Here is a 26,025-nt window from a genome sequence, read left to right as displayed (position 1 = left end):
GGAATACTACCACTTGACCGACACGACCGCGAATTGGCGTGTTGTAAGGAGGGGCAGTTGATAGAACAAGGCAGAAAATAAGGCGGTGAGTTGGATTTTATGGAACAAACTAAGTGCGATAAAGATGGTACCTGCCCCATGGCCGGCGACGAAGAACCATGGGAACGCAAGCCTTCTTTACCAACCGATTTCTTCTGCAAGATAGTTGTACCGAGAGGTCATCAATTGTTTCCTTTACTTCCCCTCTCTTTTGTGTCACTACAGTCTCTCATATGTGTTTTTACCCTCCTCCTAGATTAAAACCTACTTCCTTGTACGTCAGACTCATCACAGATAAATTTTCTTTTGTATTGAAAATGTATGTATAGAAGTGATTCAATAGGGGCATGAATATGGGCAGGGGGAGCACCGTCGCACAGCAGAAATATCCGACACATGTCAACTGATATAAAGACCGATGCCTATAGAACTGCTAGGACTACGAGGTCTTTATGTGCTGTACGTTTTTTACTTTTCCTCTCGCATTTTTTTTTGGCAGGTGCAGGTATGATGAACCTCACCGGCGTATACTATGCTGGTCTGACGTAGATGGCTGAGATTCTTTATTACAAGATGGACGCACTTGGCAAAATAGCAGAAGATCAATCGGAATGTCATAATCAGAAGTATTTCTGTGCTACCCGCTGTGCTGCTCAGACTAGGGGGAAATCGTACGTAACTGACCATTCTCATAGGCGATTGTAGTGGGGGTCATAAGGGTAGTTCGGCATAACTGTATCTTCCACTTACGGAGTAGATGGTTCAATTGAGGGGCGAATTCCTAGGGAAATTGGTCTAGTAGAAGTATGGATGTGCGGAACAGGTACCGTACATACATGGGTAAGGTACTTGGTAGATCCCACGTAAAGTATGCTTAATACCATACAGCGGTCGTCTCAGGTACTGTATGTATGTACAGACATTGGAAATAAAACCTCACTCTTCCTAATTGCCATTTTTTCTTTTCCCTTTCATCTTTTGTTTCTTTTTACTTTCGATTTTCTGCTTGGCTCTGGTGCCAAGGGATTATATTCAAGAGAGGAAAGCTATAAGATCTGCAATAAGATAGGTACATAGTTACCCTCCCCAAACAGTAACTACCACTCGTCCAGATCCTCTGTATATCTAATCAGCCAGAAGCATCAGTGCTACTAGTAGTAGAATTTATTCACTAAGAGTACGGTACTGGACTATTTTATAGCTATGCAATACAGTCAAAGTACTTTTTTATACATTGAGGTCATAAAAGCAAGGGGCAGGGAGCTAATGAAGAGACCAGAATGAAATTAATGCTAAAATTGAGTAATGGTTGATGCTGTGGTAGTATTACCATTCTCTTTATGGTTTTTACTGACATTAGTATCTTTTATTATAATTATTTTATCTCATTTGGTTTCTGTAGTATTGTACTTAGCTAGTCCTTTTAATCTCCCCTTCTACTAATTGACCAAACATAAGATATACTCAAGAGTATGGATACTATAAATGAATATTACCGCTGTTACTGCTGTTACCTACGTGTCGATTCAGGTTTCGCTTTTACCGTAGTCGAGATGATCGGCCAAGTGGACTGGAGCAACTTATCCCACCCATACTTTCACTCGGTGGGAGGGACTAATCTGGTGGGGAAAGAGAAGCACTTAGAAATATTTAGTTACGATGCATTCTCCGTATTGAATTTTGAGTCAGCATGCTGTACAAGGTCGTGTGTGTGTCACTGCGTACTGTCTTGGGTACAAGGTGTGAGAGGGTATAGTTAAGTTGTACTCCAGAGTGTATAGATCTATACGAGGGAATATCGGTGATGAGCATGCCGATGCCTCTTTCTGTTTCAAGCTATTCTCTTTTTAATCTTATTTGATTATTATTTTTTAATTATCGATGAAAGAAAAAATTCTACGGATTCGCCATCAACACATCTGTCATAATGATGCATAATGTAAACTTTTTGCCATCTGCTTTTTTTTTCGGGTTCGCCCCCCATAGGGATGTATCATGGATGTATGTACTATGACATTATTTCGCCTTTCCCATTTCCTTTTTTGATTTTCAATTTCTATTTTCTAGGAGGATTCGTTCTGCTTGAGAGTTCTGCAACGCATCCACACCCATGACGCAACCACGTGACAGATTTGGAGTCGTGACTTGGGCGCCTTTTCCTTGACGACTCTTGACCGTCGCCCGACAAGCCTTCCCCTCCGTAGGACTGCTTTGCCTACTGACTCTTTTTGTCTCTCTCTTCTTCATATTTTTTTTTCTCTCTCTTCAGTTGTTGTGCTTTGCTTGCGTGTGTTTTATTCTCCTCGCTCTCTTTGGTCCCTCTCTCGCTTTTGGGACTGAGCAGTTTTTTGCCGTACTCGACTCCATCAAAACCCCAAGCAGAACCCACCTCTCCCTTCCACCCGGCAAAGGGTTGGTTTTCCTGTTGTCTGCCCGCCTTACACTCACTCTCCTCTCCCCAGACGGGTAGAAAGGGAAATTAAAAATACAAAAAGAAAAAGGGAATATAATTTTTTTTCTAGTTCCCTTACGAAATTTATTTTTAAAAGAAGGTTTTCAGGAACAAAAACTTCCGAGGGAGAGGGGATACTAAAAAAGAAAAATAACTAAATAAATTCCAGCCAGGGCAAAAAAGAAAAAAAAAAACAAAAGGAAATAGTATTTCCCATTATCATCAACTTTTATCGTCTACGCCATTTTCCTTCTTTGAACGCATCACAGATTCTGTCGCCGATTGTCACGACCTCAACGACATTGCATCCATGCTCTGAGGCTTGCTTGTTTCGTCTTGTCCACCCAACGTATGTTTAATCCGAACAGTGCTTCCTTACTTTGACTTACAACCCCCAATCCACCAGCACCCCTCCTCCCTCCTCCCTCTTTCCCTCCCTCTCTCTTCCTTTCCCTTTTCTCACCTTCGGGCAAACACCCATCCCATCATCCACTCTATTCCTGTTGGACTTCCCACAATTTTCACCCTAATTTGGTGTATTCGTTCCACCCCCTTGGAAAAAAAAAAAAAGAAAGAAAAAGAAAAAAGAAATTTCATACTTATCATTCGATTTGACATTTGGTTCTTATCTTCGACTATCTCCGTCTTTTTTTCTTTTTCTCGTTTTACTTTTTCTTTTCGCTTTTCTAGAATAAACTCTCTTCGATCCTCCTCCCCTCCTTCATTTTAACCACACTCAACTCGAAACCCCCATATACTCCCCCCACTTTCCCCTCCCCTCTGATTGTTGCAGAAGCAAAAGTCAAAAGAGAAAGAGAGAAGGAGAGAACATCATCCAGATCCATTTCATGCGTGGCAGAAAAGACCGTTGTTGACCCATCGTCTCGAAAAAGACAGAGCGATGATTAGCCTCAGGGTGGAACAGCACTCAGATTCTCCGAGATCCCGTCAAGACCATATTTCCCGTGGAAACGACGACACCAGAGCCTTCGACGGCAATGCCGATTGCCAGTGAGAGCAGCACGACCGTCAACCCCGTGACTACCACCATGACAACATTTTCCGCCCCAGTGACCGCACCTAGATCGATGCCCAACAATCAGTCTGCGTTGGCGGCATCCTTCACCAATTTCCTCACCGTTTCAATACACCAAATCTTATTTCTTCGTTCGGTCTATCCGCGAGCGACGTTTTTGCCCGTTCGAGCCTACAACTATCCGGTCCGACAGTCCCGTCACCCGAAAGTGTGTGATTATATCAATGACGCGTCAATTGCGGTCGGGACAGAGATCTTGAAGGGCACAATCACCGCAGTCAGTATCATCATTTCATCTCTCCGCACCAACCAACCCCTCGAACGATATGCTTTTGATCTGTCGGGTTTCCCCCGCGTCCCCGCTGGAGAGATCAATACCACCTTTGAAGATAGAAAGGAAGATTCATCCAAGCCAGGTGCCCCCTTATCGGATCGGGGTTCCGCTCCTCCGCCAGTCGACCTCGAGGCGCAGTTCCGTGCCTGTCTCGCCCGATTGGCCTCCGCTTGCGCCCGATTAACTCCGTTGCCCCGGGACGACGAATTCAGTTTCACAGTCTGCATCGAAGTTCGGGAAGATGCCTTGCCCCCTGCGGGTACTACAACAGAAGAACAAACTTGGATTGTGGCTGAACCGGGCAAGGTCCATCTCCGGTCGTGTACCGCACCGTATTCCGTTTCCAAACTTCGAAACGGCGAGCCACAACAACCTCCCCCCAGAGTATCGAACGGTCGCGCCAAAACGGTGCCTGTACGACGTGTAGAAGCTGGTGAGCTTCGTCTGGAATTATGGGTGGAAGAGGCACGACAGAAATTTAATGAGCCGGTGGATTCAGAACATCCTCCATGAATCTGGCTTTCTGTTGAAATCGATTTTCTATCCTCTTACCTCTGTTCATCTAGTCATTTCATTTTCTTTTTCCTCAAACTTGTTTTTGCACCTTACCATCTTTTCTCCCATTTATTTCACTCTTGTTTTAGCGTGACCAATGATCGAACATACATGATGGATGAGGGCATAGGAATTGTCGTCCGAGTGAGTGGCGCAAATATATAAAATGGGGGGCGGACGATTTTTGGGACTCGCATGGCATTACATAGATCTGGTTCATATCTTTCATTTGCTGTTTTCACTGCTCCGTCTTTTTTCTCCGTCACGTTCCTTCTCCATCTGTTCTTCACTACCATCTTCTATTCTCTTCTTCGCTTACCTTTCCTTCTATTTTGATCACCTTTTTCTCCAATATTTTCTCTTTGCTTCGTCGGACTGTTTCACTTCCATACCATTTCCTCTTGTATTTCTCTCGTCTCCTTTGTCGAACACTCTCCTACTACATGATCCTAGCAAATTCAAATATCTAGCAACTAGCTACCAGACCGGTCCCCAGTCTTGTCAGCACCGCCGTTAGTGAAGATCTTTCGAGTCCTGTCCTGTCCGTAATTGATAATATTATATCCCCTTGATTGTGGCAGTCTGTCATTTTTTTTTTTTGCTGGTCCTGTCATCTGATATGCGTTTCACATCTCCGTTTGCTCTTTTGGTTTGCTGGTCCTGTCACATGGGGTCTTGGAAAAGTGTTTCATTCTGCATGTAGCAGGTCTTGATGCTTGGATATGGCTGATAATGAGATGCGGGCACTTAGAACTTCAGAGCAGGAAACCTTTACACGGAATCTCAAGGATGATTGTGGCTATTGAAATATGAAACTTGGGTGGAAAGGCACATTTAACCAACTTGCGTGAACGGGCTGTAAAAGGGTTCTCGCTTTTGGCCTTGTCACCCAGAGGAAGAATTCCTGAAACCGATCATCAAGCGAACGCTTACATATGTGAATGGTGATCCAGCCCCTGATCTATTGCTGTCGCTGGGGTGTGAATTGTTCGAGTTTTGTTCTGCTACCTGGTATATGCTGATTTCTATCTATTTACGTCGTTTATTACTGTGTGATGATTGATGGCAATGAAGTTATTGAATTAGACTACGTAGTTTCTTGCATCTATTTGGTCCATGTTTACTCCTGTATATATTGATCTCCAGCGTCTGATCTGGCCTATAGTAAGTAGGTTCAAGAAGGTTAAGAACGGCCCTAACGTAGACCAGCAAAGTCTAAATGTCTATCTAGAAGCCATAAAGATGCTAGCGTAGGTAATACTAGGTATAGCTTGTTGATACTATAAGCATAAATGAGACATTCTGAAACAATGAGGATCGCACTAAGAGCCACAAGTGGCTGACGGCCTGTGGCTATATGGGTCCAGTTTACCGTGATAATCGGGGTTCTATCCTCTTCAACCAGGAAAAGATACAATCAGTCGCTCTTCCAAGATCTGAAATGCCACTTTTGGGCTTCAAACACTTATTAATAAGTCAATTGTCGACTGGATATAGCTATATGGCGTCATGGTGGCTCATACCCGAATTGATGCCTTACCGGTCACAATATTTGGGCTCGGTTAACATTCTCTGATGATTTTGCCTCGGGCTTGAAATATCCTTGCTATCGCTAGGGTGTCACGACAATAATACGTTCTAGAAGCTCCAATTTAGCTATGGAGCAGAGATCAGAGGATGTTAGGTGCATATATATTTTGAAAATGTTTGTGAAGTCTATACATACATGATGACAATCATAAGCAACAGCGCAACAATTCAGTACTGCTTGCTACACTTATTCCCCGGGAATAGCATATGTCGGACCAAGGTCGTATAGTTCCATGGGTTCAACTTGTACATAGTACCCAGTTACTAAACATACTTCCATATCTGGTTAGTACTTCGCTAACCCAACAGTAGAGATTCGTCAGTAGGGATTTGTTTCCCCAGTGAAAATAATCAATTCTCAGATCTATGTGACTGGCAATAATAACTGTTGGCAATGCCTTGTAGTCTTGGAGTTTACAAACATTGTCAGTTGCAGAGGGTGTCGCACTAGATTAAAAGGGTAAAAATAAAATGTTGGTATAACCGGGACCGTTATCAGAAGACAATACAGCTGTCAAGAGTAAGAACTGGGTCCTTGAGACTACAAGAGCGTGCCTCCCACGATTATAATTACATTAAATTTACACTGTCGAAGTTCCCAAGTTAATTTACAGGTTAATAGTCAAGGGCCAGGATTTTTACCTGAATGAAGGTTCATCTTAACTCAAATCAAGGCAGAGAATAACCTTCTGGCAGTAGAAGATTCTACGCATTTTCACTGCCAGTAGCCACATTTGCGCCACTGTCCATGGCCATAAACTAGGATGTATCTTGGAATGCCAAGTAGTGACTGCTGGTACTACCTGGCAGGTTATGGTAAGCTGGGAAGTCTCTGCATTGGAATGGAGGGTACTTCTATTCGACTCACAGGTATATCAATCTTCAGAGCCCGCCGTCAATCCTCATCAAAACACCATAAGTCTATATCAATACTATTGGATTAGAATTACTCATCACAACTCTTAGCTGTTTAGCATGCCCTCAACCAAGATAGATATCCCAAATGGCCACAGCATGCCTAAGACGCACAACCTCAACGTTCACGAGCACCGCTACGATGCTAACTTTTACGACACCATGGCCACAATTATGTCGTTGCGACAGACATATATAAAAGACCGATTTATCTTCGTCAAGGGAGAAGACATGATCCCAATTCTCAAAGGCCTGGGAGCTAGGGACGCTGATTTCGAACGCTTAAAGTCAATTACCGACCAGACAAGCCCTGACCCGACTCTTGACTATCGTGCTGCGTCTTTTGGTCGCTACTGTATTGATTTTGAGGCAAGAGACATTCGGCGGTTAGAACCACAGCCATACACGCTCACTGTTCAAGAGGACTGGAAACGTCACGATTCTGCAGTTCGGAGGACCTTTGCCGAAACACCAGCTGATATGCAAGAGAATACAGTGGTACAAGCGTTGATGATCTTCAAGGCCCTAGTGTTCCAAAATGTATCTATCACTCCGCGTGATCGGCTGGACTACTCCTCGCAGAGCTGGGTCTGCATGATGTTCAATGGTCGAATAGTCACCGATATCTCGAAAGGAATCTTCGGTGAACCGGCTCTTGAAGGCGTTCACTCTGATGGATCGGATCACACGATATCAGTTCTATTGAGATGTGATAATATGAGGCCTGACAGTGCAGTTACCTTCCTGCACGACAATGAAGAGACAACGGGGGTGCCCGTCTCAAAAGTGGAACCAGCTTTGATCAAAGCACGAGTCCAGCATCGTCACTTTCTTGATACGCTACTCTTCGTTGATCATGACTACAAGCATAGCGTAACATCACTGCACCCGCTGTGTCCATCATCAATTGCACTTCGTGACGTGCTAGTGGCGTTTACCCGCCGGCCAAAGATGGAGGGGCATATTTCAGGATATAGTGACTCGATGGCCCTGCACACCGAATCGCCAATGCAGATTCCCTTATGGCTTCCAGAACCTGCGACTTGACTCACACTTTGCAAGGATGATAGGAATGGGCGGGCAAGCTGCAGTTATTCCATGTTTTCGAGTTTCTACGTCCAATATTTCTATAACAGAATGCGATTTCACATTTTGATTGGGTATTTGCACTGCAAAGAGCGGCTATAGATTCTTTCACTCATTCATATTCAGCCAATCGACTCTCAGTATGATAGTCCGGTAAGAAAACTCACTACCGTGCTTGGTTGACCCTCAACTACTTGCCTGGTTGGGATTTTAAGACCAGCGCACGTATATCAGCTGGGTGATAGAAGAAAGTGCTTTCTAAGACAAAAGGCAAATACATGGGCGGAATACACTTTACTCTCCAGATGGACGATAGAGTTATAGTGTAGGGGAGGAGAGAGCGTTGAGTAAGCGGCATGAACATTTTTGTCCCGTTGACAGACGGGGGGAAGGAATCGGTAGATAACATAAACACAGTCATTGAGACTCAAAGAGTACTGAGTGAGTGTGCTATGATTGAAGATTGATGTGAGCAACTGCGCGATACCTTGAACCGGTCATGATTGCTAAAGCGACGGGCAGAGTTGCTCATTGGTAGAGGATATGTAGGTTATATCTTGAGTAGAGGGGTATGTATACCTTCCGTCTCAGAGCACGCTACTCATTCTTTGGTTCCAGTAGGTGACTTGTACAAGATACCCAGAGTTTATCTGACAGGCCTCTTACACCCCCGTGACCTCAGACGTGACAAATACTCGGTATTCAGTCCCGTCCCTAGTCACGACAATAGTTCTCAGCTACTTTGTTTCTTCTAATCCTAATGGAATACAACTTCCAAGCATGGACCAGCTAAGAAGTTATACATCCAGTATGGCATCGGAAATACCGATGGACGCTAACGAAGCGCTTAACGACTTCTATCGTGACTACCCACACATCATCTTCATTAGATTACAATGGCAGGACTACTCGGGAGTAATGCGTGCACTTGTTTTACCGATAGAGGAAGCATTCATCATATTAGAGACGGAGAAGCAGCCATTCCATGTGCCTCCCCTCCTGTCTAACTGTTCCATCACAAACCAATATCTCCCAGACGCAAGCGCCCGTCATATTCAATGGCTGGTCCCAGACTGGTCTTCTATCCGGCTAACAGCTGACCCCCAAAGCGCAATGGTAATGTGCGGAGTAGTGGGGACGACAATATCCAAGCCAGTGCCGAACAGAGACCTGTGTCCCCGGCGTGCGCTAGTGGACGTCGTGCGACAGGCACAGGAATCGTGGAACCTGGAATTTCTCGTTGGATTCGAGGTGGAGTTCCAGGTGATGAAGGCCTCCTGCGCGACGGGGGAGTATGTCAAGCACAGTCAAGGCCCAGGGAATTTTTCTGTATCCGGCCTGCGGGATCCGTGCTACCGGTATGTGCAGCAGTGCATTCAACAACTATTGGTCCTAGGGGTGCACATCCATGGACTACATTCGGAAGGCAAACGAGGGCAGTATGAAATCGCTCTGAAACCCCTGCCGCCGTTGCAGGCTGTGGATCAACTACACTTTGTGCACGATTACCTCAAAGACACATTTGCCAAGCACGGCTATATGGCCACCATGGCACCGAAACCTCTAATCTCAGATCCACACACCATTGGGCAACACATGCACCTCTCGTTGGAGTCTGCCGATGGCGACCATGAAACGTCCTTCCTAGCCGGCATTCTCAAGCGCCTACCTATGATCTGCGCCTTTAGTCTACCCCACACGCTCTCTTACGAACGACGACTCCCGTTCTTGGCTGGGGAGACGGTATGCTGGGGAACTGAGGCGAGAATAGCACCTATCCGGAAGATCGAGGCTAGTCACTGGGAGATAAGATGCATCGACGCAACTGCCAACATGTACCTCACCCTAGCTGCTGTACTCGGCGCTGGCATACTCGGGTTGGCAGGCCAAGAGCCTCTCCTTTGGCCAGACTTGGGCGATTCTACAATTGAGTCCAATACCAGGGAAGAGCCGCTGCCCAGAACTCTGCAGGAATCTTTGGCGTGGTTGGCTACGAAGTCTGACGATTTCGCTACCATATTCGGCCTACCCTTGATACAACGTTACATAGAGCTGAAGCAGTATGAGATATCTCAAGCCGGAGGGATGGATCCTGTGAAGTTGAGAGAACTGTTTATTGAGCTATTCTAATTTTGCGTTGTAAGTGCGATTAGCCTGAAGCCGTGGAAAAAAGCGAGCTTGAATGAACGATCCAGTCAGCTACGTGCTGCTGTAAGCTGGTAAAGGCTACTCTCAGACATCAGGCCAGGGCTATCAACCAGTATTGTTTATGAAAAGTTGGGAAATTGTGTGAAGGGTCCAGAAGCCACTCAAACTTGGCTGCTCGAGCCGCCCATGGAATCGTATCTGCCAGTAAAAGCACACAAAGAGTACTCTGAACACTGGGGAAGTTTACTGAGGCGGTCTTACCCTGACTACTGAGGATCTGCTTAGAGCTGCTCGGATCTGCCTATAAAAAGCAAACAATGCTATTTGAGAATCTGATATGTGCATACTTTGTATATCACCATAAACCAAAAATACCCTTTCACCTTCCAGATGTTTATGTTGTCTTCATTTATTGACTATCTTTGTTTGTGTTAATCTTTGTCTTTATTGATACTTTCAGTGTGCTGTATTGGAAAGGGAGAGTATGTAGCTGTTTCTACCCAATTAAACCAAAAACCAAAAGAAGATCAAAATGTAGATCAAGTTCTGACCAGACGTGAACGAAACTTTCAACCGAAATGTTCCACGCTCATGCCAAACTCAAACAAGGAAATAGCCAAAACGTAGATCTGCAATTCGAAGTGAGACGCGAATATGTCACCCTCCAGTACTCACTGCACTGTGTCATGTAGCCGAAGTTTGGATATCAAGTTACTAAATTTAGCGAGTTGAGTCGGAAGGAACAGATTAAATACTAAGCATGATATTCGGTATATCGCACCCACTCAACAAGGTGCGGGGCCTTCCAATGAGCGCCAGCATTAGTCCTGAATGTGGGATTGGTTTGATTTTCTGAATGATAGATCTAAAGCATATTGTATGCATCGACCTAGGTAACGAAATAACGATTCCTCAGAAGTTGTACAATGGGCCATCCAGCCATAAGGGTAAGTTCGCGTTTTGACCAGGCATAGTACCAATACCGTAGTTGTCTAGTGCAGGAAACTGCGGCTGCAATGGTAGGTTGCCTGTAGCCTTGGCATTATCTGTATTCGTCGGTAAAGTAAATGGGTCTGGAAGGAAGTCTTGCTGTGGAGGTGGAACAAAGCCATTGAGGCCTTGAGGGGTATTGGGAGAGCCTTGGGGCATTGTTGTAGCAGTATGTGGATTCAACTGAGGCTCGAATGCAGGTAGTGGACGTTGAAGGCCAGCATAGCGCAACCCCGGCATGAGGATATCTGGTTCAAATGGAACGAACTGCGGGGGGTTAGGGAGTGCTGCTCTCGGAACTTGCATTCTTGGATAGCCTAGCTGCGGTAGAATATCTTGATTTTGGCCAGGCAAAGGCTCTTGTGTGTGCCGCCCCGGAGGCCAAGGTCCAGGTTGAGTGCGTCGGAGTTTTGGCTTTGTATGGGTTTTGGTATCCTTCCTATCAGGATCCACTCGAAGATCTCTCTCCATCAAGTCGGGATTATCCCTCAAGATCTTGTCAATGGCTGTCTTCTGGGCCTGCTCAACTTCAACCTCAAAGCGCTTCGGCTTACGATCATCGTGGGTATCACAGTAAGTGGGAGGCTTGCCAAAATGGTTGTACTGTTCACGTGAAATGTCCTTCTTGCATAGATAGCACATCACACACAAGCATTTGCTGCAGATCATTTTGTTACATCCCATATCTTTGATGATTTTAACATGGCATTTGGGACAGTTACGTATTAGGGCCTCGCTCATTGCCTCTTCAACTATGTGGCGTGCAGGAAGTCCCTTCTCTGCCCTTGCCTCATCGCAAGTCTTTGGTATGTGGCTTTTGTCTTTGCACAAACGGCAGCTAATCGTTTCACAAGAGGGATTGCAGCACCGAAATTCTCGGTCTTCTTCTATCGGGGGGCAGATTCCTTTGAAGTCACAGAACGGACAGCTTTCGAGTCCCTCTAAGCCGGCTTGCTCAACTTCGTCTTGCTGCTGAAGGTGGTCTAGCTTCCCCATCAATGAGGAGCCCAACGCGTTCTTCAAGTTCCCACGGGCAAACTTGGCATTACATTCACTCATGTCAAGGCACTGCAACTTGTATTTCATCATTCCGATCTGTGTCTCTGCGGTTTTTCGGATGCATCCGAAGCAGAAAAAGTGGACAGTTGCACCTTCACAAGGAATCGTTCTATTTGAGGGGGCATCAGAATAGCAGCACTGGCACTCCACAAGGTTGCCTGATCGTAAGTGTTCCTCTTCATTGAGTTTGTCCGCCTCCTCCTCTTCTTTTCGCTTTCGGTGAGCAGCTTCGAGTTTTGTTAAAAGATCTTACGTCTTGACGTGATAGCGATAACACTTACCAACATCCTTCGCAATCCTCCTTTTCGCAGCATTTAGTTCCGATATCAAGTCTTGGTCCCACGTCTTACTTGACTTCACGAGTGGCCTTGGTCGCTTCAATCTGAGGTGTGATGATTGGGTCCCAGGATGAATATACTCCTTATAAAGTGCTATGTAAGCCGAATACAGCCCTTTCTTGCTGGAAACGAATTGTCGGATATGTGGAATAGAGATCCACAGAAATTCCTGTGCCAGAATGTCGCATCTGTAACAACGGTTAGCAAGCACACGCACACGTAGAGCTAAGACCAACTCACGCTTGTTTACGATATTCACAAGCATCATGAAGTGCCCTGGGTACCGTCCAATGGTTATCATCCTCCTCTTCTTCGGTCTTCCTTTTAAGCTTCTCCTGCTTTGGATAAGATGCATTCTCCAGAATCTCCTCGATAATTGTCTCTTTGACCAGGAACAATCCGAAATTGATAAAAGGTGTATCACCGCCGCTGGCCGACATCGTATCCTTGTGTCGAGCTATTAACTCTTCTACATACTGGTGGCTAATGTCAGGAAATATCTCTAATATCTGGGGCAGCAATGCTGCATTAGCTGTCGGCGAGGGAGTAGGGTCATCCAAGACCGTCAGTGCGGGGTTTGTGATATGACGTGACGGTGTTGGAATATTATCAAGGCCTATGGGAAGAGACTCGTTAATCAAACCTGCAGTTTCGGCCGCACTGGGATAGTGGCTTCTCATTTTCTTTGCAGGCCTTGCAGCAGGCAGAGAAGGCTCATTCCACTGAAAGCCCAGATCATCGTCCTGCCCGTCGAGTCCCCAATGCATATGGTGGCTCTCACCCAGCAGTAGTCTCTCATCACCATAAGGAACTCTTAAGTCGTCAACATTCTGGTTCCACGGGTATCCAAATCCCATGGGATCCCCGTCCATGTTGGGCGTTTTGGAGCGGTTGAGGTGATTTTTACGATTGCGAGACTGCGCAGAGAATTTTTTTTAGAAAGGAACCGCATTATAAGGCCAGAGAAGAAAAATGATCAATAAGAGATAGGGAGCCCTGGTTGCAAGGAGGGATCGTTAATATGCGAAGAGACACCCGTCTCAGGGTATAACAGGGGATCATAGTGATGGAATCCCATTCAAGTACCAAGACCAAGTCATTATGACAAAAGCAAAGCACCACGGAAATAAGCGGTGTTTGCATAGTTTACAAAAGTAAGAGAAATGTAAAAGTGAATTCTGATGGCCCAGGCCCATATAAAACTTCTCCCGCGCGGCATGAAAGGAAGTGGAAAACATCGCAAGGAGCAGTACGAAACGAAACATACTTCACCTCAGGTATGAAGCATCCATACATTGAAATCCTCTTTCTTTTCCGTTCCTTGAGTTAGTTCTTTCTCTTGAGATAAGCTTTTTGAGGCCTTTTTCCTAGCACCGATCTGTATACTCGGCAACAATACCCGTGGGGCTCGAAGAAGATCGCCGAAGTGGGAAAGGTGTAAATAGGGGAAGCTTAAACGGAATGTCACGGTGGGGCTCTCGAGAGTGGGCTCGCGGTTTACCCCAGAATTATGGGTTCATCATGGATTCTGGAGGCGAGAAAGTGGTACTTAAGCTGATCGTCATTCATATATGCAAAAGGATAGGTTCACGGCAACAGGGTGAGATCTGAATATGTCACCCCATCAAACAACAGCTGGTAGTTTACGTAGCTTTCCATCAGATGGTGGTGGGATCTTACGTGAAGCTTGCTGGCAGTAAAACCATACCGCCTGCTTGTTTGGATGCGGGTTAACTACTCTCCACAGAGATGACTAATATTCGCTGTGTCCCGTGAACCAGAAGGCCATAATTTACCGCTAAAGAACCTGGCTACTGTAGTGGTGGGCTGTACAACTCGAGATATGGATCGATAAGATACCATCTAGCGTAAGGTATTGTAAGATTAAAAGAAGGCCAAAAAAGAACACCTCAGGTGCCTGTCGCATATGATACAGGCAATATAGCCGTTCAGAGGTTACAATTGGATCCCTTACGTTGTCTCCGCGCCTTCACTACGTCATGGTCTTCATCGTATAGCCTTTAGAGGCAGGTACATCCCCAGCTGAGTCAACTTTGTACCGCTTCGCATCGCTTGTCCTCGGCAGGACATGACAAACAGAAACAATCCCCCGACCAAAGGGGTCTGGGTCTCTACTATAACTACCCCCAGTCCTTTTAGTTCAATGATATAGGCATATATCTGTCCTCAAGAGCTACCCTCAGTTTGGCTCTCAACGGTTCCGTCCGAATACCACAACTAATACCTATCGCCATAATCTTATCAAATCCCCCACTATAATACCATATTCAGCTTTGTTTCACATTTAAAGCGCTTTTGGAGAGAAAGCGAACTAGTTACATTGTGTCCATTATGATTGCCGCTGACAACTCTTATCTTGACAACGCTGCCCTGCCATCAGGCGAATCCCCGGAGTTGATCTTAGTGCAGGCGACACCGGAGGAACGCACCGCAGCTATAAAGCTGAATAGTCCAGCTTGGAAGGGCCCCTTGGACCTCGATGCGTATATTGCACGAGAAAATCACTTAGCCCAGCAAGCATTGACCGAGGATGGCTTGACGAGTTGGTTGTTGGTCGTCCGAGGCCAACCAGAAGGGGAACGGGCAATCCTTAGCTCCTGCGAGACATACAAAAAGAAGGCAATTTTGGCACAAAATGGTAAAGTGGAACATGTATCCGCCCTCAGTATCGGCAGTGTTTTCTGTCGACCTGAGTTCAGAGGCAAGGGATATGCGAAAAGAATGATGCAGGAGTTGGTCAAGAAAATAGACGCGTGGCAAACGGAGCCCAAGACCACCAACAGAATACCTTTCAGTGTGTTATACTCTGATATCGGAAAGAAGTTCTATGCTCAATTTGGGTGGATGCCCCATCCCTCCACACACTTCAGCCTTACCCCACTACCAAAGGATGAATATGATCGGGCCATCGTTCGAGGAAACCTTCCAAAGGCGAGGACCTTGGTTGCAGAAGATGTGCACCGTTTCATGTGCAACAATGACGTGGTTCAAAAGGAGCTAGATATCCTTCGCATCGCATCTCAGAAATCTGCGAGTGCCAAAGTAGCGGTCGTCCCGGACTTTGACCATTTTAAGTGGCATTGGGCAAGGGAGGAATATTACGCAAAGATTCTCTTCAAGGACAGAACACTGCCACTTATCAAGGGTGCCGGTGATGAACAGTCCAAAGTATACTGTGCGTGGAATAGAAACTTCGGTGAGACTCCAGAGGAAAACACTCTGTACATCCTGAGGTGGGTGTACGACGAGCCAACTTCACCAGAGGAAACAGAGAAAACCGCAAAAGCCATGGCCGCAATCATAAGACGCGCCCAACTAGAAGCGCATGCGTGGGGTATGGCGAAGGTCCAGTTCTGGAATCCAACCCCAGTGCTAGAGAGGGCTGTTTCCATTCTAGACCCTACGGCGCAGGTCGTCCATCGGGAACAGGACAGCGTAGCCTGCTTGAGGTGGAGTGGCGCCGAGCAAGGCAAGGAAGTTGAGTGGCTCTGGAATGAGAAGTACGCCTGGTGCTGAAAGTCGGTCATATTTGCGGTTCTCGGCGAGTAATGCATGACATTGATAGAGGGGATGACTATCTAGAGTAAACCGGCTCAATCATAGAGGCGACGCTCGAGCCCTCGCGGACTTGGCTTAGCGTTTCTGGCGTTTTTGGTTCTTGAATAGCTCGTGCCAATTTCTTGTCTTTTTGGCTGCTGTCGCAGCACTAGCATCCGTCGAGACATTTTTCTTTATCTTCTGTCGGTCAGTTCGATAAACAAAGCAGATCGTCGTGGGATCTGGATGCTTGTATGAGTTTTCCTGCGTATAATGTCAGATACCGTAACATCTAGTAATGAGAGATGATCACTGTGGCGAGTATCCAAGCTAACAAGCGCTCCACTTACCGTCAATTTCGAGAAAGTAACATCGTTCCGCCAGGACTCGGGGAGGAGATCCTTCCAAGCATTCAGGAATTCACTTCTCCCGATGCCAGAAGCAGTGGTCGGCGCCATAGCCTCCAGGTAGGTCTCACCGACCCACTGCGTACAGCGTGCCTTATCGATACTGGCCCCTATATCCGAAACGTCAGTTCAAAATAACATCCAGCAACTTATCCCCTCCAGTAACGTTAATAAGAAACTCACACTTCAAATCCTCGAACAACTGCCCATCCCCAGCCTCACAAACCCTTCTAACGATACTTTCAAACAACGTCCTCGGAAAAGGCTCCTCCATCCCCTCATCAAGCACCGATCTCCACAAATCCTGCACCAAGAATTGCCTACCCAGGTCAATCCCCTGCAACACCGCCCCCTCAACCACCCGTCTCCACACATCCAACTTGGCCCTCGCCGACGGCCTCCGACACCAACCGGCAACATCATCCCCACTATCCCCGCGCCCAAGCACAAACGCACAAAGCTCAGTCCACCCCGCCTCACACTGCGCCCGCGACACAGGAACATCATCAAAGACCCTCCGAATCACGTCCCCCCGTTGCTCCACCTCCTGCTCTGCTCCCTCCACCTCATCATAAACAGGCAATATCCTCTCCAGAACAGGGACCGCCGAGAAACCATCCGGAGGTGTGTGCAGTTCAAGTGTAGACCCACATTTCGCGATAGCGGTCATCGTCTCGACGAGATTTAATTCGTCGTCATCGCCGCCGCCGACGATGTTAATGTCTCCTCTTTGGACACCGGAGTCGCTTGGCCGGATTATGTGGATCGAGTTTGAGGATTGGACTTGGCGAATGAGGTAGGTTTTCGTCGGCGTGCAGAGGTTCACATAATCGCGGTTTTCGGGGTCCGTGGTTGTCGTTGTGGGTTGTTGGGGGGTTGGAGACTTCAATTCGAGGCTGTATAACTTTCAGTCAGTTTCTTTGGGAGGGATTCAGGGATTGCGTAAGATTCGCGAGGGGGGTATCAGCGTGTAGCGTACGTTGGAGCTTCTTTTGATGTGAGCAGATCGGCCAGTTCTGGTGGTAGCTCTAGTAGTTTGAATCCCTGCTGAGGGGATGTGTGGGTGAAAAGAATGCTGGAAGCGGCTTGTATAGACATTGTGATGTCTTAATCTTGTTCGCCTTTGGAAGGCGCTCAAGCAGTGGCTTGGAAGGGATATATTGACGCTCAATGAGTATGCGATGTTGTTATACCTATCGAGGGAATAATTGAGGTGGACGGTACGTCTGGACGCGATTCAGACGCGTGCCGGCTACCGACGAGATGGACGCACAGACCACTGCTTAATGGATATATCAATCGACAACGTAAGATACATGAAACTTGGTGAAATTCAAGCTCTAAAGGACGCTTAAATATCTAGGCAAAACGGCTGAGAATAAATGGTAGCATGTTTTGGGAAGATTGAAAAAGCCACACTGTGAGAGAATCTGAAGTTAGGGATTAACAATGTGAAAACATTACGATACACTGGAAGACACCATCTAATAATCTGATTGTCATAGTGGCTATAAAATACGAATAGTGGGGCTTGTTTGGGTATTCTACATGGGTTGGAATACGAGAACACGATGAAAAAACAAACACAGGACATAGCTGATGCTGAAGTATATGATTAGAGAGTATCACGGCCAAGATTAAAAAGGAAAAAATGAGAATAGGAAGCCCCCGGCGAGGCTCGAACTCGCAACCTTAAGATCACTTGGGAAAGTAGACTGTTGAGTGTTGTTAGTTTTGGAGTCTGGAGGACGAATTGTTGGAATGCGCAACATACAGTCTTACGCGCTACCATTGCGCTACGGGGGCGGATGTTATTCTGGCGTTGGTCAAACAGCATATAGAGCACGCATTCCCCATACGCATGGTAGAAAATCAAAAAAAACAGGGGTAGCCCCCGGCGAGGCTCGAACTCGCAACCTTAAGATCACTTTGCAAGTAGACTGTTATTGCGTTAGTTATGGAGTGTTGAGGGTAATCATTAGTGTTCACATACAGTCTTACGCGCTACCATTGCGCTACGGGGGCGGTTGTTGTTGAAATTTTGATTCATATATCCTTTACAAAGCATGGCTGACTCGTTTACACGCAGAAAAGCAAAAAAGATGGGAGGATAGCCCCCGGCGAGGCTCGAACTCGCAACCTTAAGATCGCTTTTTGAAGCTAGACTGCAGATTTGTTAGTTGATCGGTCTTTAACGTCAAGATTGATTGCGCAACATACAGTCTTACGCGCTACCATTGCGCTACGGGGGCCGTTGATACCAAAAGCGACATTTCTGGCTTTTTAAGCCAAGTTTAATAAATACAGGTATGACAGGTAACGCTTACTCCCGAGTATGATGAAAAAGGACTATATCTACCCACAGGATATGAACAAAGAAGTCACTGAATCCTACAGCGACTCTATCTATATTCCGTTCTTTGACGGTCCTACCTCTGTATCTCTACTTTCTTTTACTAACAGTAGGTAGATTCATTTATTTACTTCAGGCTACAAAGTCGGCGGCTATATATCGCGGTATAACCATTCTCATGTGATACCTGTATCTCTCCAAGCTCTATCTTAAATTGTCCGTATCGAGCTTCGTCTTAGAGTACATCAATTACCATCGATACGTTTGTTTTGTCTACCATTCCTACGATTATCTATAGGCTTTTGTGCCATTCTCGCTTTATCGTATATATCTTACGGCCCATCTAGTCGTTAGTCAGACACTGCACAGGGACAAGATACGCTTATCCTGTGTCGCTCCAAGTTGTTTCTAATTTCCTACCCATTCGACGATCTATGCGTTTGGTTTCTTTATCCAGTTCGTCCTGTTTGGTCAACTCCGTAGTTGAGCATCCTAGATGCTACTTTTTTAGTAGACAAGGAAATGAGAGGTTTTCACTTGTCTTGATTATCCAAACTGCAAGTTATAACCCCCTTTTACAAACTACTACATGAGTTGCCCAATCAGGTGAGGAGCTTTATTATATTTCCTCCCTCCCCTAAAACCTCCTTTAAACAGTCATGTCTTCAGGCTCCCTTCGGTCCTGCTCGGCTAGGTAATACAGTTGTATGATTGGCAGCAATGGCCTGTTAAATGCTGTAGAAACACATAATAGATACAATGAGATCACCAGTCATGGCTAGCCTGTCCCAGCGGACGTTATGGAATCAGCTGCCGCCGAGGAAGAACTTCAGCTCTGAAAGGAATGGCTGTTGGTCTGGAATCGATAGAATGTAACCAGCAGGTTCTGCCTTTGTCGTTTCATGCTTAGGCCAAATTTGCTTGCAGTTGGAACGGAATTGATGGATCAGATATTCACAACTTCCACTCTCCCTGATAAATCAAAGAAGCGGTAATGCAAAGTTTAACCACGGATCATGGAAGAGTTGTATAGCTACCGCCCTCGAAGCCTTCGAGCCCTGCTGGAGACATTCCTTTTTTATAATGAAGATATCTCCTAGGGGTTTTGGCGATCTGTTCATCTGGTACACTGTTGGCCAAGACATCCACAAATGTATTCGCGCGGAATAGTGGGCTTGTGTTTGCGTTTCTTTCGTAATATCTAACCTCAGATCCGGTAGAGTCTGTGAATCTAACATAGAATGCTAGTCGACAGGCAGGATCGTCGTCTGTTGCGCTAGTTGCATAAACCTTAGGATGTCTCTGGCCAAATGGACAAATCTCCATTTTGACATATATTGTACCGTCTCCCACATCCATACCTGATGGGAATTTGATAGGGCAGTAGTTTAGCGAGATAGATCTCTCATAAGTCATACCAAGGGGCACAGTATACTGATATTCTTTAGTCTGAAAGACTTCTCTTTCTTCTCGCCAAATCTTTCGCGTGCAGCCAGTTTTCCCAGTAGTCTGACCCTTTCGTAAGCATCCCTTTCTAGAAGACTTAACGCCGAGGCTCTCAGCCAGACTTTTGAGGAGATCAATATTTGGATCAAGAAATCCATCTGTAATTGCTTGATCTATCAGAAGTGTTAAATCCTCGACCCGAGCTTCAAAACTGTGTGCAACCTCCAGGCAGCTCGTGGTTTCTAAATTGTTCCTTTTGCCAGTCTTAGGAAGGTAATTTGACCCTTCATCGGACCCTATTGTTTCCTTTCGGCGGTTGAATAACCAAGTCTGCATGCCGGTTACCTCCTTATCATCTACCTGGAAAAGAGTCTCAGTGGTCATTGTCTGATGAGCCTCAGCAGCGTCTTCAGCTATGTCTTCGGCGGTGCCTGTTTCTTTCTTTGGCAAAGTAGACAGGCATTCTAGGTATAATTCGTCGCGTTTTCCCACTCGATCACGGACCATTTCCTTGATTTTCTCGTAGCTTCCATTATCAAAGCCTTCATGAACACGAGTCCTTTCCCTCCCGATATCTGGCAATGGAGGTCTTATGGGGGTTTGCACAGCATTTTCTCTTCTGGGAAGTGCATGTAATAACATCAGAAGACCACGGACGAGAGAACCAGCAATAGTTTCAATTTCACGGATATCATCATCGTCTCCAATACCTTTACGAATTAGCCAAAGCTTGATACCTGCATCAAGGTCGTCTGTTGTCATAATATGTCCACCAAGCCGTTCCTTTCTAGCCTGGCTAAGGATATAGCCGACAATGCTGCTTGATTCGACGAAATACGGTCTGATATCTGTTATACCGAGTACCCTAGTTGCGAATCGAACCACATCACTCAGCCGGGCAGCATGAATCGGGTTAATAGACCATACCTCTGCTGGTAACTCAGGGCAGCGAATATAGAGCCGTCTATGGTCAAGATAAATTTGATACTTATACCCTTGGATATCAAGGGTATACTGACTCGAACCTTCTATCATTGCTTTGATGATTCTTCCCGCCCGTGGCCCACAAAGAAGAATTATTTTGGCAGCACACTGTTCAAGGAGAGTTTTATGAGAGTCCTCCCATAATCTTTCAGAATCTTCAGTAGCAGTGAAATCATCAGGCGTTAAACTGGAAAACCTCTTGAAATTATATGTCCACACAAGAACATTGCCCTCGTGAAACCCGCAGCCTTGAATGGGCCATGGGAGATCACCAGAGTTTTTGCTAATCACAGACTCCAATGGACTGTCATTAGCTACTGATACTGCCGCATAATCCAGAACAAAGCCAATTGCTGCTTGAAGACTACCTGAAAAAGGGATAGAATCACAAGCTTCTGGCTTAGCGGGATATCTTGGACTTCGAAGTAATTTAATCACATATTGGAAAAGTTCTTTATCTCTGAGTGCGATTTCTAGCGCTGCATCGAAGTCGCACTGGAAGATAGGGCGCGGTTTTCTCTGAACTTTCTTTTTAGAAGGGTTGAACGTAGCCCAATGTCTGATCTGGGCATCCGGTGATTGGCTTGGGCCCGCATTGGCTTTAACTCGTAGAGCTTTAGAAAGTGTGACATACCCCTGGACCAGTGGCGTCATTATATTCAGCCCATAGCTCTTGGTTGGTGAATCAGGACAATCAATTCTGTTCAGCATCCCATGATGAGTTTTAAAAGCCTTGCAGAAGACAGCTTCCAGTATATTCGAACGGATCTGATACCAAGAGTCGTCCAATGTATCTTCCGGGAATTCCCAAAGTTTGATAAAATGCGCGGTCCGATTGCCGTTGCCCATCCATAGGATGTAGTAGTGGAGACTGCTTGTTGAATTTCGTAGAATAGCCTGAGTATGCTGGCACATAATCCTTCTCCAAGCAAGGAAACACTGGCCACAGTACATTCGCCACCAGTCTATATGCCGAATATCTGTCACAAGACTAGCATATCCTACTGGCCGGTTCCAAGGTATCTTATCACCACGCTCGACTAGGGCTTTATATAGCACTTCCCTTGAGATCTTTAGGCCCTCGAGGGCCCTAACATTGGCAACAATGAGCTTTAGCAAGGATCGTGTAACCTCACAAACACCGCCGTGATCTTTAATACTTTCTTGATATTCTTTCGGTCCCGTTCCAGGTAGGAGACCGGCGATAATCTCTTCGATTGTCTCTTTGCAAAGGGACTCTAGATTTGGGAATTCGTATATCTCTGATAGGGAAAGCTCCTAGGTATTATGTCAGAGGATTTGTAAAACGCGAACATAAGTTACAAACCTCACGAATATCCTTAGGTATTGCGAACCACCGGCTTTCATCATGTTTGGGGGATACAACAGAGATGCTCAGATCTGTCGACTGTTCGCCTGAAGATGTCCTCATTCGTTTTGCCGATCGTAAAGAAGAGTATCTGAGTACTGCTTGCGGGCAGTACTGTTCTGGATGTCCTTTTACTTTGCAGATAGGACATGGAGGGGCACGCACACAGTTGCTAACTAGATGACCTTTCTTCTTACAATAGATGCAGATATTGCATTGGGGGCAGTCTTTCCGTGTAAAGCCACAAAGACCACATCTCTTGCAGCATTTTGTGTCTTGTGCTAGACGAAAGGACATGGTCGTACTACCTGCTTTGGACCAAAGAATGTAGAAAATCCGAGCAAGCACGAAAGATTTAAATTTATTGAACTGACTGTCTAGAACCTGTCAGTGGGAGCATGGAATCTTCATAAAGATGAGCTCATACGAAAGCTCTCAGAGCTTCACGGAGTGTACTGGAAGATAAAAGACCTGAGAAATAAAGGGATGGTGTCGTAGCAAAGCAGCTTGTATCGAAAACACTCACCAGAAAAAGATAACCGCAACATTGAAATAGTTGCTTTCAAATTAGTGAATTATCGGAGGAGGTGTTTCACGACCAATGGCAGAGTGAATACCTAAACTACTAGTAGTAGTAGTAGTATGTCTGCCTACTAGTACTACTAATATTAACATTTCGTGGTTCATGTCAGTTGACAGTTGCAGTGAACAGGGTCAGGAGAAATATTGAAAAGCCTGGGCTCCTTTCCAAAAATGAATTTCCCTAGGTCAGATGCCCATTTTTCGTTCAAGACCGTTTGAGAATAGAATAAATTACTTAGGCATGTAATTTACTGATAGTCGAGTCATACGTTTTGCCCATGAGGCAAGTCGTTCATACCAATACATCGTCAAGACAGCGAAAAATAAAACAAGTGCTTCCCAATATCAGACCTACAGATCAACCAAATATCAGATGAATAAATCAAGCCTCAAAACACTCCACAAGCCCATATACAAAAAGCTGCCAGTAATTGACGGCATATTCTAAAGAGAATGAGAAAGCCACACTGTGACCAGCACAGAGACTGGTGAGGCGCAATAGGCAGCGATGTTCTCCGTTTTTCACAGATTTTAAACCGATGCCTTTCGCTACCGAATACATGAAGAACTGTGATAATGAGCATCGCTACTCTCCCTGCTTTAATTGCTCATCATGCGCAGCACCGGCCTGTTCCTTAGCCGGTTTTACTGCAGACACCTCTTCGGCATCTTTCAAGTTTTTGTTCTTCGGAGTTTCTGGAGCTTTCTGTTCTTCCCGTTCTGGGGCTTTCGAGGATTTGTCTATTTTCGCTTCCTCAGCACTTTCAGCTTCCAGCTTCTTCGAATCGTCCGAGGCTTTCTGGTCTTTTCCTTCGGTTTCCATATCGTCGCGAACAAAAGCGTTATCGATTTCCGACTCTGCTTTAGTATCCCGGAACAGGGTATTGACACGCTCTGACCGCTCAGCTTGTTCCTTCTCTTCCTTTTCGCGAGCTTTGCGCTCTTGCTCCATTTCCTCCATGTGCCGAAGATCATCGACACTAGGTTCGTAAAGATGCCAGATAGTATAATGTGGGAGACCGACAACGGAAAATCCCATGCGTTTGGCCATCTGCTTATACTTAGCAAGAAAAATGATGAAGGGGGGTTGCATGCAGATCTTACCTTGCCGAATGCCTCAGTCTCAGCATGCTTTTCGAAGCTGAATGCTGGGAAATGAACTCCAGCACGGAACACCTTTGCCTTTGCAAGGATACTAACACCGCCAACGCCATCGAGCTCCATCTCCATATCAGGATCACCGTATGGGTCTCGAAGGTAGGCAAGGTGAGGCCGCCACGTCGCATACTCAGCATATCCTTCAACAATAACTGCATCCTCATCCAGTGTCTCTGCCAGGGCCAGTGCAGTTTCCGATTCCTGCCAGGAGTTCAAGTCATAGGGCTGTTCCCCGCCCAACCAGTCTGGGAGTGGCCGCCAGACATCTAATAGAAACTTTTATTAGATAAAACAACCAGAGGCCGTAGACTGCTTTACTCACTTGGTACGATGACATCCTTATCATGTCTCATTAGGTCTTCTATAATGGTGAATGGTGCCGTTTCTACATCGGCATCTCTCCAATAGACCCAGCTGTGAGTCGGTCGAAGCGTAGCACTTAACAGCCAATTTCTCGCCTGAGCCATCAACTTTCTCCGCCCAGCTTGTGCAGCGAACCCATGCCTACTCTCGACATCTTGTGTCACTTTCTGTCCGAAATCCTTATGGATGACTGAGATTTCACCAAACGGCATGTGCGGATCAGACTCGGCCTGAAGTTCCCCAAGCATGCTGGATAACATTTCTAGTGTATTATCCTTTGAATCCGAGACCAGAAAAGCTAAGTCGATTAAGTGGTGAGGGTAGGTGAGGTTTCGGAGATGCGAAAAGAACATCGGCAGGTGGGACGAGGCATCCCTAAGAGGTGTGCACATGAGCACACGCTCTTCTTTCTCCCATCCATCTGCGGTGCCCTGTACAGCTGAGAGGTCGTAATATCGTACAGTTTGTATTTGCAAGTCTTCCGCAGAAGAAAGAAGTCCAAGGGATACTACTGGCAGAATTGTGGCTCTCCAAGAAGGGAAGATGAGGACGAGGAGTAACAAAGAGAGGCCACCAATGAGGAACAGCCGTTGGATAAGTTGCCTTCGTCGTCGCAGAGCAGGTTGTGAACGCGGTTGGAAGCTGGCGATCGACGGAGCAGGGTCAGCAAGACATTGTTAATTGGTAGGAAACATTAAGCGATATTGTGTATCACCCATTCAGAAAGCTAATGAGTGGGATGCGATGGCGGCCGTTGCTTACCGGTGGGGAGAAATGGAGAATGTGCTGCCCTGCCCGCGAGGGTAGGCAGCGTAGCCGTTGGTGAAGGCGTGATGCCTGTTCATCTCTCCAAAGCCAGTCGCATCAGTAGCTTGAAAATCGGTCCCGAAGACAAAGGAACCCCTAGGTTCCTAGATCTAAAGGAAACCACTGGCTTGACTTCCTATTTCCCACCTAGGCCGATGCGACTGCGAGGCGGGATGCGTAAGATTAACTGCACTACGGAGCGACAAAGGATCACAGATCCCTGGAGGAATTTAAAAGAAATAATGAAACAAGATAGGGAAAATGGCGACAAAAGAAGGGAAGGGAGACGTCAAGGCTCGAAAAGGTCTATGTAGCATTAACTAACGGACGCCCGTCCAGAGCGTCGGAACCAAGCGTTTAGGTGGTTTCAGTGCAGTAGCGCCTGGGCGGTGATTCGCCTCCACGTCCACAGACCCTTGTCGAGTCCAACCTCTGCCCGTCATTACCGAATCCGGC

General features: G+C 46.1%; 9 protein-coding genes and 3 non-coding genes across 12 annotated transcripts; 5 read left to right on the top strand and 7 right to left on the bottom strand.

Annotated features, from left to right (window-relative positions):
• The first annotated feature begins 2,887 nt into the window (after positions 1-2,887).
• Positions 2,888-4,404, top strand: BDV37DRAFT_135506 (putative mitotic spindle checkpoint protein (Mad2B)). Its single transcript, XM_032078770.1, has one exon. The coding sequence runs from the start codon at positions 3,490-3,492 to the stop codon at positions 4,372-4,374; it is 885 nt and encodes a 294-aa protein (XP_031940805.1). The 5' UTR covers positions 2,888-3,489; the 3' UTR covers positions 4,375-4,404.
• Positions 4,405-4,478: 74 nt separating this feature from the next.
• BDV37DRAFT_135553 (uncharacterized protein) lies at positions 4,479-5,321 on the top strand. Its single transcript, XM_032078771.1, has 2 exons — positions 4,479-4,957; positions 5,168-5,321. The coding sequence occupies exon 1, from the start codon at positions 4,583-4,585 to the stop codon at positions 4,931-4,933; it is 351 nt and encodes a 116-aa protein (XP_031940804.1). The 5' UTR covers positions 4,479-4,582; the 3' UTR covers positions 4,934-4,957; positions 5,168-5,321.
• Positions 5,322-7,020: 1,699 nt separating this feature from the next.
• On the top strand, positions 7,021-7,968 carry BDV37DRAFT_294407 (2OG-Fe dioxygenase family protein; the record flags this gene model as incomplete). Its single annotated transcript, XM_032089622.1, has 1 exon — positions 7,021-7,968. One exon carries the CDS (start codon positions 7,021-7,023, stop codon positions 7,966-7,968), a length of 948 nt encoding a protein of 315 aa, XP_031940803.1.
• An 849-nt stretch (positions 7,969-8,817) lies between these two features.
• On the top strand, positions 8,818-10,137 carry BDV37DRAFT_272084 (uncharacterized protein; the record flags this gene model as incomplete). Its single annotated transcript, XM_032084813.1, has 1 exon — positions 8,818-10,137. One exon carries the CDS (start codon positions 8,818-8,820, stop codon positions 10,135-10,137), a length of 1,320 nt encoding a protein of 439 aa, XP_031940802.1.
• Positions 10,138-11,067: 930 nt separating this feature from the next.
• Positions 11,068-13,414, bottom strand: BDV37DRAFT_283722 (E3 ubiquitin-protein ligase RNF216; the record flags this gene model as incomplete). Its single annotated transcript, XM_032087353.1, has 3 exons — positions 11,068-12,431; positions 12,486-12,730; positions 12,783-13,414. 3 exons carry the CDS (start codon positions 13,412-13,414, stop codon positions 11,068-11,070), a joined length of 2,241 nt encoding a protein of 746 aa, XP_031940801.1.
• Positions 13,415-14,686: 1,272 nt separating this feature from the next.
• Positions 14,687-16,355, top strand: BDV37DRAFT_135461 (uncharacterized protein). Its single transcript, XM_032078769.1, has one exon. It carries the CDS (start codon positions 14,895-14,897, stop codon positions 16,077-16,079), a length of 1,185 nt encoding a protein of 394 aa, XP_031940800.1. The 5' UTR covers positions 14,687-14,894; the 3' UTR covers positions 16,080-16,355.
• BDV37DRAFT_135453 (putative sister chromatid cohesion protein Dcc1) lies at positions 16,138-17,667 on the bottom strand. Its single transcript, XM_032078768.1, has 4 exons — positions 17,487-17,667; positions 16,691-17,403; positions 16,451-16,617; positions 16,138-16,364 (listed from the first exon to the last, which is right to left on the bottom strand). The coding sequence occupies exons 1-4, from the start codon at positions 17,603-17,605 to the stop codon at positions 16,197-16,199; spliced, it is 1,167 nt and encodes a 388-aa protein (XP_031940799.1). The 5' UTR covers positions 17,606-17,667; the 3' UTR covers positions 16,138-16,196.
• A 503-nt stretch (positions 17,668-18,170) lies between these two features.
• On the bottom strand, positions 18,171-18,313 carry BDV37DRAFT_t123. The gene has a single exon. It is a non-coding gene; the product is annotated as a tRNA-Tyr (tRNA).
• An 83-nt stretch (positions 18,314-18,396) lies between these two features.
• On the bottom strand, positions 18,397-18,532 carry BDV37DRAFT_t122. The gene has a single exon. It is a non-coding gene; the product is annotated as a tRNA-Tyr (tRNA).
• An 87-nt stretch (positions 18,533-18,619) lies between these two features.
• BDV37DRAFT_t121 lies at positions 18,620-18,759 on the bottom strand. The gene has a single exon. It is a non-coding gene; the product is annotated as a tRNA-Tyr (tRNA).
• A 1,115-nt stretch (positions 18,760-19,874) lies between these two features.
• Positions 19,875-22,722, bottom strand: BDV37DRAFT_283719 (uncharacterized protein; the record flags this gene model as incomplete). Its single annotated transcript, XM_032087352.1, has 2 exons — positions 19,875-22,568; positions 22,618-22,722. 2 exons carry the CDS (start codon positions 22,720-22,722, stop codon positions 19,875-19,877), a joined length of 2,799 nt encoding a protein of 932 aa, XP_031940798.1.
• Positions 22,723-23,505: 783 nt separating this feature from the next.
• On the bottom strand, positions 23,506-25,986 carry BDV37DRAFT_250146 (Anp1-domain-containing protein). The gene is made up of 4 exons (XM_032082165.1): positions 25,525-25,986; positions 24,722-25,404; positions 24,346-24,665; positions 23,506-24,292 (listed from the first exon to the last, which is right to left on the bottom strand). Exons 1-4 carry the CDS (start codon positions 25,605-25,607, stop codon positions 23,828-23,830), a joined length of 1,551 nt encoding a protein of 516 aa, XP_031940797.1. The 5' UTR covers positions 25,608-25,986; the 3' UTR covers positions 23,506-23,827.
• Positions 25,987-26,025: the final 39 nt, after the last annotated feature.

This window comes from Aspergillus pseudonomiae (genome assembly GCF_009193645.1).
Source record: "Aspergillus pseudonomiae strain CBS 119388 unplaced genomic scaffold BDV37scaffold_39, whole genome shotgun sequence".
NCBI classification, from domain to species: Eukaryota; Fungi; Ascomycota; class Eurotiomycetes; order Eurotiales; family Aspergillaceae; genus Aspergillus; species Aspergillus pseudonomiae.
Note: the sequence above shows the minus strand (reverse complement) of the source record. Positions and strands in the feature narration are given on the sequence as shown.

Bases quoted from the DNA above. Each gene is read 5' to 3' on its own strand.
- BDV37DRAFT_135506 (XM_032078770.1), top strand. From the start codon at position 3,490: ATGCCGATTGCCAGTGAGAGCAGCACGACCGTCAACCCCGTGACTACC.
- BDV37DRAFT_135553 (XM_032078771.1), top strand. From the start codon at position 4,583: ATGGGGGGCGGACGATTTTTGGGACTCGCATGGCATTACATAGATCTG.
- BDV37DRAFT_135461 (XM_032078769.1), top strand. From the start codon at position 14,895: ATGATTGCCGCTGACAACTCTTATCTTGACAACGCTGCCCTGCCATCA.
- BDV37DRAFT_135453 (XM_032078768.1), bottom strand. From the start codon at position 17,605: ATGTCTATACAAGCCGCTTCCAGCATTCTTTTCACCCACACATCCCCT. The intron at 17,404-17,486 runs GTACGCTACACG...AAAGTTATACAG, and splicing joins ACATCAAAAGAAGCTCCAAC to CCTCGAATTGAAGTCTCCAA. The intron at 16,618-16,690 runs GTGAGTTTCTTA...TTTCGGATATAG, and splicing joins GTTGTTCGAGGATTTGAAGT to GGGCCAGTATCGATAAGGCA.
- BDV37DRAFT_250146 (XM_032082165.1), bottom strand. From the start codon at position 25,607: ATGAACAGGCATCACGCCTTCACCAACGGCTACGCTGCCTACCCTCGC. The intron at 25,405-25,524 runs GTAAGCAACGGC...GTCGATCGCCAG, and splicing joins TTCTCCATTTCTCCCCACCG to CTTCCAACCGCGTTCACAAC. The intron at 24,666-24,721 runs GTGAGTAAAGCA...AGTTTCTATTAG, and splicing joins TAAGGATGTCATCGTACCAA to ATGTCTGGCGGCCACTCCCA.